The sequence below is a fragment of the Ascaphus truei genome, chromosome 5, assembly GCF_040206685.1.
Source record: "Ascaphus truei isolate aAscTru1 chromosome 5, aAscTru1.hap1, whole genome shotgun sequence".
Taxonomy (NCBI): domain Eukaryota; kingdom Metazoa; phylum Chordata; class Amphibia; order Anura; family Ascaphidae; genus Ascaphus; species Ascaphus truei.
The window spans coordinates 128,918,693-128,933,010 of record NC_134487.1 but is presented as its reverse complement, the minus strand read 5'-3'; the positions used below and the strand labels follow the sequence as shown (position 1 = coordinate 128,933,010).

General features: G+C 44.3%; 1 protein-coding gene across 1 annotated transcript in view; it reads right to left on the bottom strand.

The window, feature by feature from the left end:
• The window catches only part of GFRA3 (GDNF family receptor alpha 3), a 30,765-nt gene that overhangs the window by 4,160 nt on the left and 12,287 nt on the right, over positions 1-14,318 (bottom strand). The window contains exons 3-6 of the mRNA XM_075600742.1: positions 13,702-13,794; positions 9,511-9,856; positions 8,280-8,389; positions 6,530-6,664 (exon numbers count right to left, since the gene is read on the bottom strand). Coding sequence (XP_075456857.1) covers positions 6,530-6,664; positions 8,280-8,389; positions 9,511-9,856; positions 13,702-13,794 — 684 coding nt within the window. The remainder of the gene's footprint in view (positions 1-6,529; positions 6,665-8,279; positions 8,390-9,510; positions 9,857-13,701; positions 13,795-14,318) is intronic.

The window sequence follows — 14,318 nt, the reverse complement described above, 5'->3', positions numbered from 1 at the left end:
GTAACCTCTGACTCCTATGGACTATTTCGGACTTGGGATGAAGGAAAGAGATGCATACAGGCATACCCCGGTTTAAGTACACTCACTTTAAGTACACTCGCGAGTAAGTACATCTCGCTCAATAGGCAAACGCCAGCTCACGCATGCGCCAGTCAGCACGTCCTGAACAGCAATACCGGCTCCCTACCTGTAACGAAACTGTGCGCAAGCGGGGAGACTATAGAGCCTGTTACACATGCGTTATTTACATCAGTTCTGCACGTATATGACGATTGCAGTACAGTACATGCATCGATAAGTGGAGAAAAGGTAGTGCTTCACTTTAAGTACATTTTCGCTTTACATACAAGCTCCGGTCCCATTGCGTACGTTAATGTGGGGTATGCCTGTATTTCAATCGTATTATTTAAATATTTGGTAACGCCTTTTTAGCAAAAACAAAATGGTACATTAGGCAAACACCCCTTGTTCAAGCTGCTTCCCAGTACTAGAGAAGAGATCAGCTCCATTTCAATGAATGGGACTAAAATCTTTTCCAGCACGGGCAAGTATCTACACTGCATATTGAATGGGGCCTATGTATCACATGTTTGGAACTGGCCCTCCTGTGCTGTAGCTTTACATCTAAAAGCATATCACAAATACCATTCAGGGATCATGTCATATATTCAACAGTCCAACACAGTCAAAGCATAAGAATTCCAGATATGTATTTATCTGAAATAAAGCTTCTATAATACAATCATTTAAAAATCAATACATTTCCTGTTTCAAAAAAATGAATACAGTACATCTTAATTCACTAGTTACGTTTACCTTCTTTTAGGCCGTGGGGAGGTCAGGTGCTGTAATCAGCACAGCGGACTACTGAGGGCCTGAAAGAAATAAGCCGTCCCTACGTGTGAGCCCTTACATTATCTCCTTCTCTACTGGGCAGGGCACGGGCTTGTTTCTGTGGGTATCGGGCATGGAATTGCTTGACGGATTGCGTGGTCGGTTCCCAGGACTGCTCCTCCGCCTTTCTAATCTACCAGGTAGAAAAGACGTCTGCCAACTCGTTTAGCGTCGCAGATTGCCTGAGCCTCAAACTCAGGTTATCCTCTGATCTGAATGGAGTTCGTTCAAAGACTCCAGACTCTATTTGGAAAGATGTTTGTAATGGAAGGTTTCAGCACAGATACATGAAACACCGAGTGTATCCTCCAGGAAGCTGCCAACTGGAGAGAATTGGTCATGGGGTTCATTTTCTGAATGACAGAGAATTACCCTATTAGCTTAGGAGCAAACTTCTTTGGAATGTTCTTTAAAGTTAAATCCAAGATGGAAGCCACACCCGGTCACCCAATTGATACACAGGAGCAGGTGTCCGATGACGATCCGCAAATGTCTTGTGTCTGGTCTTTGCTTGACGCAATCGAATTGCTAAACTGTGGTGAATATTTTGTAGCCGGACACCAGGAAGGAAAGGGCCGAAACTGGAGACCATTCCTGTTCTGAAGAATTTTCTGGTAGTAGGAGAAGGTGAAAAAGAATGGACTACGGTCAATGGACGCATGTCTGGAATTATTATAAGAAACTTCTGCGGTTGCTAGAAAAGTAGTCCAATCTGACGGGTGTGCGTTAATAAAACACAGAAGATACTGTTCCAAGGGTTGGTTCAGACATTCAGTCTGTCCATTAGACTGGGGGTGACAGACGGAAGTTTTGAATATGAAGTAACCGACACAACTCGGACCAAAAGCGGGAAACAAATTGAGATCCTCTATCCGTAATTATCTTACTGGGAAGGCCATGCAAACGATATACTTTCTTTCCAGAAAACTTCGGCCGACCCTTGAGCTGTGGGCAAATACGGAAGTGGCACGAAGTGAGCTAGTTTAGCAAATGGAATTGATGATGCTTAGAAGTACCGTAGCACCCTGAGAGGGGAGTCATTCCATAGTAAAGTTAATGGAGATACAGGTCAAAGGTTGAGCAGGACAATCAATAGGGTGTAATAGTCTTGCTGGACATTGTCGTGTTTGTTTAATTCGCGGACAAGTCTCACATGAACAATTAAATCGAATCGTGTCCTGGAGGAGATGTGGCCACCAAAGACACCTTTAGAGCTATGACTGAAGGGAAAACCTGGCTAGGTTAAGCCCGGCCAGTGCCCCTACCAGTCAAGATGGGTACCAAGTTAATGGCTTAAAGAGACCATCTTATTGCAACCAAAATGGCTGACTTGTGTGACAGTGTGTGCCCCTGTAGCAGTTTATTCCTCCATACACATATAATATAATGTATTTGAATGACTCCTTTGTGTGCTGGACAGGTACTTCACTTAGCCAGTCAGCACACAAAGGAATCTGGGCCTGCTATATAAATGTGGGCTGGGTGAAGTGCTTGGGACACTGGAGAACTGGGAAGGGGTGGTGACTCAGGCCTGGGGAACAGTCACTCCGAAAGCAGAGCAATTGTTCATCCCAGACTGAGGCATCTATCTCTGCAGGAGGGGTCAGGCTGAAACTAGATACTGAGGCATGGGGGCCTGGCCCCAACTGTTTGAATTTACCACTCACCTTAAGCCCACCGCTATGGGCTGTCCTAAAGCAGTCACCTCCCATGGTACTGATTGGCCCACCACAGACGATCCCCCGCTCTGTGATTGGTCGACATAGCATCCATGCTGTGATTGGCCAGCATGTAGCATGCTTTTAGATAGTTTCTCAGTCTCTATGTAAAACCCTGCCGATCACAGTTAGATTAGATTCAAATTCAGTCTTGGAGACAGTTGGTGTGTTACTCCGAGGTTTTTGCTAGATATGCACAGATCCAGAACAAGGCTTGGTGGCAATGACAAGCGGGACTTTTAAACTTGCTAGGATGCAACTAGCATCCCTACGGTACCGTGGTACCCAGAGACACTCGGCGTGTGGAAGATATCCTGGTGAAGCCTACCGAAGTTGCGTCCATCACCTAGCGGGCGAAGATTCCCCCTGTAACCACCGTTTTGGCGAGCTTGAACCTAAAACCTTGTATTGTGTTGCTCCTGTTCATTCTGGAGAAAATAAACTTGTTTTATTTAACTCCTTCGTTCTGTCTGGTGATTGTGATCCCGTGTAATTGTCCTGGTCTCCTGTGAAAGGAGAAATTCCAGTGTCTTTGTGACACCCTTGTGACCAGTCGTTGCTAGATGATGGTACCATTGAAGGACTTGTAGACGTAATTAGTTGGTGGGGATATTAAGTCTATTCTTAAACCACAGACACTTACTCCAGATCCTGAAGCCGAGTGTGGGAAGCCACTGAGGAACTCCCAGGGGACAAACACAACCGTGGTAGCGGTCTTATCTGGTGGATTACATCGGCTCCCTCTCCTTCACAAGTCCAGAGTAAATACTAGTGACAGAGACAGATCCTCCAAATCGGGTTAGAAAGATCAATCATCGCGGAGCAAATCTCTGGGCGGACGACTCTTACTGCATAAGCCACAATCTTCCTACGTGGATTATCGGTCCAAACGGTTTCGCCCATCAGATTTTTTAAGCGGAATATGTAGGTGGCTAAATTGTTGGAGTCTTGCTGCAGTCTGAAGAGAGAATATTCAGCAGTCTGGCTGGATGCTCTGAGGTCAAAAGGCTTTTTAAACTGTGCCTTAAAGTCTATATGTACTGTGCCTCCAAGAGCGGCTGTTCTGAGCGAGAAGTGGAGCGGCTCACAGCAGGGCATCACCGTTCAGGTTGCTTAGGATGAAACAGATCTTGGCTCTGACACAAAGATAGCTTGTTGGAAACTAAAATTAATTTCGTACTGATTGATTGAAGGAGGCCTGAAACTTGCTCGGTTTCTCATCAAAGCTATCAGGCATTGGTACGGTCAGGATAGGGCCAGCGAGGCATGCGGCCATCACTCCTAGAGCCACCTGATGTTGCAGAGGGCGGATGGTATCTTGCAGGACGCCATTTTCTGCCCATAAGGTAGCGACTTTGCCTTGCAGAGACTGCAGCATGTTGCGGATTTCCTGCATGTCCGCCATTTCGTCTCCAGGTGGGTTAGAAACCTTTTTCTTTTTGACTTCACAATCTATCAGGGGTACTTGGTTAGCCACGAGGAGAGACAGATAAAGTACCTTAAATCGGGCGAGAGCTGGAATCGAACCCAAGGATCCGGGTAGGCAGAGGAGTATGCAGGGGTCAGGGCTGGCGGCAGGCAGAGTAGTCGGGTGAGCCTAGATCAGGAGAGGCAGCAAGCAGGAAAGTAAGTAGACGAGCCAGAATCGTAACCAGGTTTTTGATATAGCAGGAATCTGAGTCAGGAGGAATCAGTAGCAGGTGAGCGACACAACCTGCCCACACGGTAACAGTCCTAGACCAGGGCGCCTTCTTATAGGCCGTGGGGAGATCAGGTGCTGTAATCAGGCCAGGCTCTCAGCGCCACTACTGAGGGCCTGCATGAAATAAGCCGTCCCTACACGCGAGTCCTTACAGGTGCTGTATGGCATGTAAAGTTTTTATGGCCTGGTACCTCTTAGTAAATTTTGCCCAATGTATCCCATGGTTTAGCATTGCTTAGTAAATATGGGCCTTTATAGCACCATAATACACCTCAAATTAATGGACTGTTAGGTATTTTCCGGTGCGGTAAGGTGTCTTGTGGCTTAGCAACCCTTTGGCAGCACAAACATGGAGCCGTATTTACAATCACAAGCCAAGTGAAAAACAGCACATGCACAAACACAAAAGAGAGCTATAAATGACAGATTCCTTAGGGCAAAAAAGCTACACCATATATCCAAGAAAAACACACATCTTAAAAACAGTGAAAAGCTTTAGCAAAAGTCACCACAGGGGAACACACTTTGCAACCCAAGTGATATGTGAGTCAAGAGTTATAACTCTTGAATAATATACATGAATGTCGATTAACTATGCAATGGTTATGTTTTATATGATGTTGATGGAACACGGATGTATGCTCCAAAGAGCTTACAATTTATGTTGTGTGCTTCGGGGACAGGGAGGTAGAGAGACTCAGCCATGATAAACTTTCACTGGACCTCAATCCATGTTTCCCACATTGTAGACAGTGCTGTCACCATTTTGTTTGACAAATATTTTTAGCCAAAACAGCTGTTGCATTGATTCAACCCATCAGTAACCAAGTGTGAGGATCGGAGTTGGGCCGCGCCCCTGCGACAGGCCCCGTGACGACACGGGTGACGCGCTTCACATCAGGAAAGCTACTCACAGGCGCCGCACTACTAGGCAGGGTGATACCTCCGACACATCACGCGAGGAGGAAATCACGCGCAGGTGTCGCTATACGAAGATCATGAGAGGGGTTAATCCCAACCCAACACTAACTCAGGATCACCTGCACTTGCGGCACACTCCGCCTCCTGACTACTATTGGTGCTTGCATACCGAGTGGGCGGTTGATGCTAATTTGTGGCAGCTACTTGCTGGCTGCTCATTGGCCACCTACTCTTTCATGCTCAGCCAGCCCTCTGGCAAATTGGCTGAGCATAATTCTTCGTTGCTGAACGTAGTGCTTATCCCAAGCATCCTGCTGCCTTCTGCATTTTTAATCCTGTCTTGTCTCTGTGTTTTGACCTGGGCTTGTACCTGGACCCCCGACTTCTCCAAACCTCGACCTCTGCTTGCATCTGGACCTCTGCCTTCTCTACCGCTGGACCCTGGCTACCCTCTACGACCATCCGACTTCTCCAACCCCTGACCACGGCGAGTATCACAACTATTCTCACTTCTCCAACCCTGACCCGGCAATACGACTATCACTCTGCACTCCGGACGCGCTCTCGCGGCTGGAGGTCGGTGTACACTAACATCCCCACCTCAGCCTCGTAGTCCCGTCTTGTTTGTGGTGAGCACCCGTTACACTAAGACACCCCAACCCAATGCACCAATAAGGATTGGAGATAAAACAGAAGCTATAAGCGGGGTGCCCGGTCATTATACTGTAAATGACTTTCTATTACCTTGGTCTTATTTGTTGTGGGCTTGCTATTGGCCCCAACAGAAAGTGGTCCATCCACAGGATGACATTTCCTGTGGCTATCTCACAACAGGGAATTTTTCATGGGTTTCATCAATGATTCATTGCTTATTACGGGCCACACACTAATAGTCTGACAGGTTGTTTTGTTTGTACGTGACTGACATACAGTTTCACAGTGTAGCAGAATTTGAATAGCGCATACAGCAGGTGAAAGGGTTTGGAACTGTACTTCTGAGTTATCCTGTGACACCATTCTGTGCACAGAATCAGCACTGAAATGCATGAGGCTGATTTACCAGTTCTGCCTACTTAGCTTCTTGTCTGAAAGTAACTGAGCAGACCGCACTACTGCTGAAACACCGTCAGTGCTGATGCACGTTGACACTTGACCCACATCTTCGGGGCACAATGCACTTACAAAAAGACAAGTTAAAAGAAATAAATGGTTATAAGGTCATGTAACCATGAAGTTCATGCTAGAGGAATCCATGATAAATTCATGTATGAGTGAGAGTTTGACGTTAACTTACTGAGGCACCTGTTGCTGGTGAACATGCCTAGGATTCTCTTGCATTCTTCTTGCTGGTTACCACTGCCTTCACAGGTACACCAGAGTGACATGTCCATACTAGAGTTGTTGATGTAGTTTGGCGTCATTGTGGTACCTATTCAAAGAAACGCAGTCATTAAATAATGGTGAAGTCAACAAGATTGCTAGAAAACAGTAGGTAGAGACCTTCATGGATTTGTCTCTCATATCACGTATTAGCCGTCTCTTGAAACAAGTCACAGAAAAATACCAAAGACCCAACTAATAACCGGATTTAGTAAGCTGTGCCAGCATCAAAAATAAGAACAGTTAGGACTCACCCACTGCTTCTGTTTTGTTTTTTCTAGATCTTAATCCTTTGGTGCTCTGTACCCTCACTGTCTGGTACATAAACGTATACTGAAAGGTCCAAATGGACCGGCACTCCCTAAAGTTTTCTTCAGAGCTTTAAAAAAAAAAAAAAAGATCACATACTCTATATGTTAAATCACTAATCCCTAGGTTGAATGTGATGCAATACAGTTCCTCGTGGTATTAGTAAAGAGATGCTTACATCCTCGATTCAATCCATTTCAGTACAATTCCTCACAATTCATAGTATAGGGAAAAAAATACTTATTACCTTGATTTAGTACAGCTCAATACAGTACCTCAAAATAGAGGTGAAAAATCTCTCATAATTGTCCACAGACTGCTACAGAAATCACACGAATAGTGACGTTAGGCAGAGTGCATTGTGGAAGTAGGTAGACCACCTACAACGGGGTCTGTATAAGTGTGACTTATTTAGATCTAGCGCAAGCCTGATGAAGGGCCAGGGGACCCTGAAACGTAGCATCAGTGAGCAATTATGGTAGATTTTTTTTTTTACCTGTATTATGAGGAACGGGATTAAATCACGGTTTTGAGTATTTTATACCTGTACTATGAATTGTGAGGACTTGTACTGGTTGAATCGAGGGTGTGAGCATTATTTTACAGAACCTATACCATGAGAAACTGTATTGAATCACATTAAACCGAGGGATTCGTAATTTGACAGAGTATATGATTTTTCCAAGCTCTGCAGAAAACTTGTTTTCAAGAGTGCTGGTCCATTTGGACATATCTGTAAGCTGTGCCAGCAGCATTGCTTACTCTAGCATCATTGCACTGAGTGGTTAGGGCAACAAAACAACCATAAGGGTGAAATGAAGATTCTGAGATTTTTGATCAGCTCAGGAAGGAGTGTCACAGTGGACACCCACTTTGTAAAGATCAAACCTTTAATATATCTGTGTGTGACTGTACTTTGACATTCCAGGTGATGTCTGCACAGTTTAGTGTCTGGAATAGCTTTATTAAACAATCAATAACAGCACTATCTATAAATAGAAAGCTAGGAAGATTTTCTAGCTCGATGTGATGTAATCAGACAAAAGGTTGATCATTAACTGTTGAGCTCATCATCTGATGACATCACCCACACACTGTGTTTTGTGTTTCGTTTTTATTGTATACTATAAACAATTATGTAAAAATCAGGTTTTATCCAGTAATGAAGAAACTGACTTGAAGGTCAATCATCCTTTACACAAAATCTAAATATTGTACATGTACAAATAGAATGTGATCAATGGAATCTCAATTTTATTTTTGAGGTTCCAATTTTTATGACGTCTCAAGTTCCCCCATATTAGGTTACAGAGTTTTCCATAAGCTCAGACAAAAGAAGAGTGAGGGCATCTTACCAATCATCCTCATGTAGGACTGCAAGCATGGACCATGCTGCTCAACAGGACAACCTTTGGGGGTTTTGTCAAGCAGGTGGCAATGTTTCTGGAAATCTGCCAAACGTGATCTGAAAGAAGAAGGGCTACAAGTGACTTTTGTGAAAGTGGTAACTGAAAAGAAATTACTCCCCTACACCAAGGTCCCTCTAACCAACTCTAAACACTGTGATAAGGCCCATAGGTCTGGTTAAAGACTCATGTGGTTTATTGGGTTATTAAAGCAGAATATAGGGCACCATATTAACTCAACATGCTGGACTTGCCAAGGTTCAAGGTGATGGGCTTACTTTAAAGTGGTATATCCTCTTGTTGTAAGACACTTTGTAATGGCAGGAAATGTCCTGCTACCTGGGCAGCATGTAAAATTTTAAGGTTTGGTTCGGGGGTACAACATTCAGTGCCTGAGGGGTTGCGGTACCCAAGTGCCACTGCCCTTCCACTCAATAGCAGTCACATGGTTAGCGGCGGCCATTTTTCAGCAACCGGAAGAGGAGTCCGCCCCTGTTTCACTGCTGGGCAGATCACGTTCTGCGCTCCATGGCAGCGCAGGATGCAATCTAAGCAGGGAAAACAAACCTCTTTGGTCATGACGTAGTCACTACATCATGGAGTCCCCAGAGTGCTAGTGCCTATGACATAGTGACTACGTTCTGGGGTACTTGCAAAATGTCATTATCATAGATGGAATGCATCACTTCTCACTAAATCCTTTTACGCTCGACATCAGCGGTGCGCAAACTGGGGGCGCGAGACTGAGTGCGGGGGGGGGCATGGGGTTTACAGAGGCCCAGCGCGCTTCCCAACGGCACTTAAATGAAGTGCCGGGGGAGCTGAAGGGCCTCTGTAAACCTAACTTACCTTGGCTCCGGCGGCTTCTCACACGCGTCGCCATGGCAACGCAGCCAAGGTCATGTGACGTCATGACGCCAGAGCCGACGCAGGAGCGCGGGTGAGAGGGACGCGGAGGTGAGGGGACCGCCGGCAGGGGGGCGCAGGGAAAAAAGTTTGCGCCCCCCTGCTCTACATAACCAGCCAACACATCACAAACTGACATCAAATTAACAACAAACATTGGGTTTATTTTACTGTATTATATAATCCCTGAAGTACATAATTTCAGGCCCTGGGAACCACAGGTTGCCAGCTTCCCTTTGGTGCGAGTGGATGAAATGGCTTCTCCAACACTCACTTGCAAATGTTATCCTTGATGCAGGAGTCAAATAGTTGCAGACAATTTTGCTTGGACTTCTCCTGAAATGAGCACTCGGGCACAATGGTTTTGCGCCGGCGCTCTGCGCAGTGACTTTCCTGACATGGACAGAAGAGGAGGCGCTTCGTAAACTCCTCGGGGACCTTTTCAAAGAAATGACGCACATATCGATGGCACTTGCGTCGGTCGCACGAGCCATCAGAGTTTTGTTTGTCTCTGCAGTGATATACATAAGAGTTCTTATGCCGACTGCACTTTTTGTTCAAACTGCAGATATTAGCCACGTTCAAGCAGGCGTTAGCTGGGTCAATTGACAGGTCTGAGTCTGAAAAGTAAGATCAAAATAGTTCTAATGTTATTTATCTTAAAAGATAGTTGTTAGTGTGCATAACAGAATAATATAATATAGGAGTGAGTTCCAACAGGGGGTGAGTTAGGTGTCCCCAAGGAGTTTGCCCCCCAAAATATGTAATGTGGATCCCAAGCAATATAGTGGGTTCCTGAGACTGTGTGGGTATTGGGCACTAAGCAAGGTCCCAAAGTGCACCTTAGCATGGGTGGTATAGCTGGCGATTAAAACAGGGGTGTGCAAAGTTTTAAACCTGCGCCCCCCTGCCTGCTTATCTCCCGGCTCGCGCCCCCCTGCCTGCTCGGCTCCGGCATCTAATGACGTTGCGGGGTCATGTGATGTCAACGTGACGTCACGTGAACCCGCGTAGTCATTCGACACTGGTTTACCATGGCGATGCGTCGCAGAGGATCAGGTAGGAGAAGCTGCAGAGGCCTCGCGCGGTCCCCCGGCATTTAATTTAAATGCCTTGGGGGGGGGGGGGGAGCGCGGGACCTCTGTAGCCGCGTGCCCCCACTTTGCGAACCCCTGGATTAGAACATGAGCTTCCAAAGTCGCTCTCCATAATGCTTTGTATGCACAGTGGTAAGGCGTTGTGGGCGTGACTTGGGAAGCTCCTGCAGTGATTGATATCTATGGTGCTAGGTGCAGTTAGGGGCCCTATTAAGCATGTGTAACCACTCCAAACTCAGGACACTACACTGTGTGGGATCGGTCACACCGTTTTGTTAACAATAATCTGGTGATTAGGCAATAACATGTATTAGCGGTTTGCAGAACAAATACTTTCTAGCCCGTGGTTCCCAATGTAAAAAAGATTGGGACCCACTGTATTAAATAATCGCTGCTCCAAAGAGCATATAATAGAAATATACAAATTGACAGCAAATAAGAACCACTTCTCCCACCTAGACTGCCCATTTCCCTAGCTGCTGTGAAACCTTTGACTCATTACTTTAGTTTATTTCCTATATTGGATAGCTTTGAGTCTATCCTAAGCATGTTTTTATTACGTTATACCACCTCTGGTGGGAGGCTACGAATTTACCACCATATGCAATGACTGCCTCCCTTCCATCCTGCAGCTTCTAGGGACGCTTGTACCAGCACCTCTCTTTCTCAGAAATATACTTCCCTCTTGTACCTTGTTGATACCTTGATGTGTTTGAAAGTTTCCATTGTATCCCCCTCTCTACTTTTCTGCAAACTGTGCATATTGAGATTATTTAGTGTTTCCTGGTCATTTTTTGTATCTTTTCTATGAAATAATCTCTAATTTATTGATGTCCTTCTAGAGATATGGTGCCATATTTACTAAGTGGTGCTATTCCATAAGATCCCTTACAGCCCACAGATGAAATCTTATGGCGGAGCACAGGTCAGTAAATGTGGGCATGGTGTCCAGTGTGGATAGGAGAGAGGTAACTAAGCACATAATTAATATATATATATATATATATATATATATATATATATATATATATATATATATATATAATATAATCTGCTGTTATTCTTTATTATTGTAGGGTTTGCTTTAGCTTGGTATTAGTTATTTCTAGTTGCAAAAGACCTTACACTCTAGTGTTCTAATGTTCGCTTGGTCTGTAGCAATATATTTCAGTGGGGTGTTTGGAATGTAAAACAAAGGACGTACCAGAGCTAGGAAGCTACAGTAGTAAAAGTAATGTCAAGATGGGTAATAATAATAACAGCATGTTCTTGAATAGCGCTGCTAGTTGTACGCAGTGCTTTACAGAGACATTTTGCACACACAGGTCCCTGCCCCGTGGTGCTTACAATCTATGTTTTTTTTGTTGGTGCCTGGGGCACAGGGAGATAAAGTGACTTGCCCAAGGTCACAAGGAGCCGACTCCAGGAATTGAACCAGGTTCCCCTGCAACAATCTCGGTGTCAGTCAAGTATCTTTACTCACTGAGCCACTCCTTCGCGAGGCCTATGTAAGTATCTCTTACCTTGACTCAGACGACGCATTGCTATGATGATGTGGCGTCACATAACCCGCGGTGTCAAATAAGCGCCGCGCTCCCCCCGTTTGCGCACCCCTGCTCTAGTGGACTCGCAATTGACTAGTTATTGCTAATAGAAAAGAGTATCTATCTCTGACATTGAGAACTGAACACAGTTGAGTTCTTATTAATGATCTACAAAGTGACATTATCAATTATTTCCTGTGCTGCCAATACTTGTCCCTATAAAACCCAGCATCGTCCTGGCTTTCCTCATTGCTTGCATACTTCTATGGCATCTGAAATAATGATTTGACAAGCCTCTATTCTCTGTGGTGGTTGACATTGCTCCTGCTTTCTCCTTTAGGGCTTTTTTTGTGGCATGATTTTGCATTGAATTGTAGTTGCCACACTCTTGCCAAATCCTCTAGTTTGTGTAAATTATTAATCATTTTGTTAACCCCGTTTCAGATCTCTGTGTTATTTGTAAAAATAATAATAATAATATCTGCAATGTCATGAATACTTAAAAGAGCACCGGTCCCACCACAGATCCCTTAGGTACTCAACTTGGTCACCCTCCCTTCTTCTGAGGAGATTCCATGTAACAACTCTGCCACCTTTCATCCTTCAAACAGTATCTTAGAATCCCACACATTGCAACTTATTTGTCAGTGTTCCGTTTGTCAAACGTGTCAGTAACATCTAGGCAAGCTACATTTACTGGCCGGCCCTGCCCTACTACCTTACAGTTTCATATTTAATGCAGGCACCAGGGAATAACTCTCCCAGTGACACACAGCAGTTTCACTGAAATTGATTCTGATTCTGGGCCTCCCATTTCAGAGTCCAGAGCTCAAACTACACGGCTTTTCCTCTTCTTCAGTGATATGCATAATGAATTACCCTTGTCAATAGTGGACCTTGAGCAACTATGAGTATTTGATTAAATTGTATATTATTCACCAGCATCCCCATATACCATCTTTGTGACACATCTATTTGTATTACACCATGTATTTGAAGATTGCACAATGGCCTAATCAATAGAAAAGCATTAACTCAAATACTTAACCCCTTTGTTTGGGGCCCTACATGCATTGCTCTGCCGGATATGCTGTACATGCCCGTTAATTTCTCTTTTGAGATGACAAGGTCAGCCATAGTTAGATTATATCTTACAGATGTAACGTTAGTATCTTTCTGGAAGCTTCTTGAGATGACAAACACACAGAGCCCCAGCAAGCTCTTTTTGTGAACCTTTGAGCCCACACAAAATATATATGTATATAAGTGTCAAAAAGGAGAGCTACTGAGTGTGGCAAATTTATACAACAAGCGACAGAGAAGCCCAATGCTACATCCAATGTGACAAAAATACACAGTAAAATACTTATAAATTCTCTGGAAAAAGGGTAATTTAGTTTAACCCTTTGGTCAAAGCATTGTAAGCCTGTGAGCCACGACAAGGCAGACCCTGTTCACAGGTCCTAACACTACCAGATAATATACTAATATACCTCTATTAGGATTAAACTAAACGACCCTTTTTCAAGAGAATATATAAGTATTTTACTATGTATGTTTGTCATATTGGATGTAGCATTGGGCTTCTCTGTCGCTTGTTGTATAGCTTCTTGAGATGAGCAGAGAAGGGTCGCAAAATGTGTTCAAAGTTACGAGGACATAATTGAATGTCTAGGATTTGTTATGCCTCATCCTGCCAAGAATACCGACGTGAGGTTTGCCATGTGTTGAAGTCATCTCCTATTTTGGAGTAGGGAGGGGAAATCTTTGCTAAATACACATATTACCCCAAACTGCAGCTTCACCAACAGGTAGGATTCTTACCAGAAACCAATGCAGCCAGACGAGTGTAGTCAGTAGTGCCCAGTAGTTCAAGCGCCTCGTCTTCATAAGGAGATATATCCAAGTCCAGGTAACCTGTACGTAGAAAACACAGAAACAACATGAAATATACAGGATATAGATTTCTTTATATCTTGCAGAAAATCATTATTTTACACGGAGTCCGGAAGAAGCCATTTTGCATTCATGACATATTTCTGAAGTTAGGATTATAAAGTGGCTGATGTACAATATAAATCATTACTTATACGTGTAACATTTAGTCAGACAGAAATCGCAGTCTCTGACATGTCCAGTGTCACCGAATACATCACAAACTAAAGATGGCTGCATCATATGCCGGACGAAGGAGTAACAGGTTTTTAGACAAAGAGTCGCCTTAAAGTGGCAATACCCCTACGTTTTTTTTTTTTACCTCCCTTTTAGGGGACAGAAACGTGAGGATATTTTCAGCCTAAATGAGTCCACAATTCCAAATATATTTACTGTATTTAAATTTCCCTCCAGGGGAAACAAAATGGTTGCTAAACCACAGGCCAATAGGAAGCTGCAACATCATTGGTTGAGGCTTACAATTAGACAGCCATTTAACCCCCACA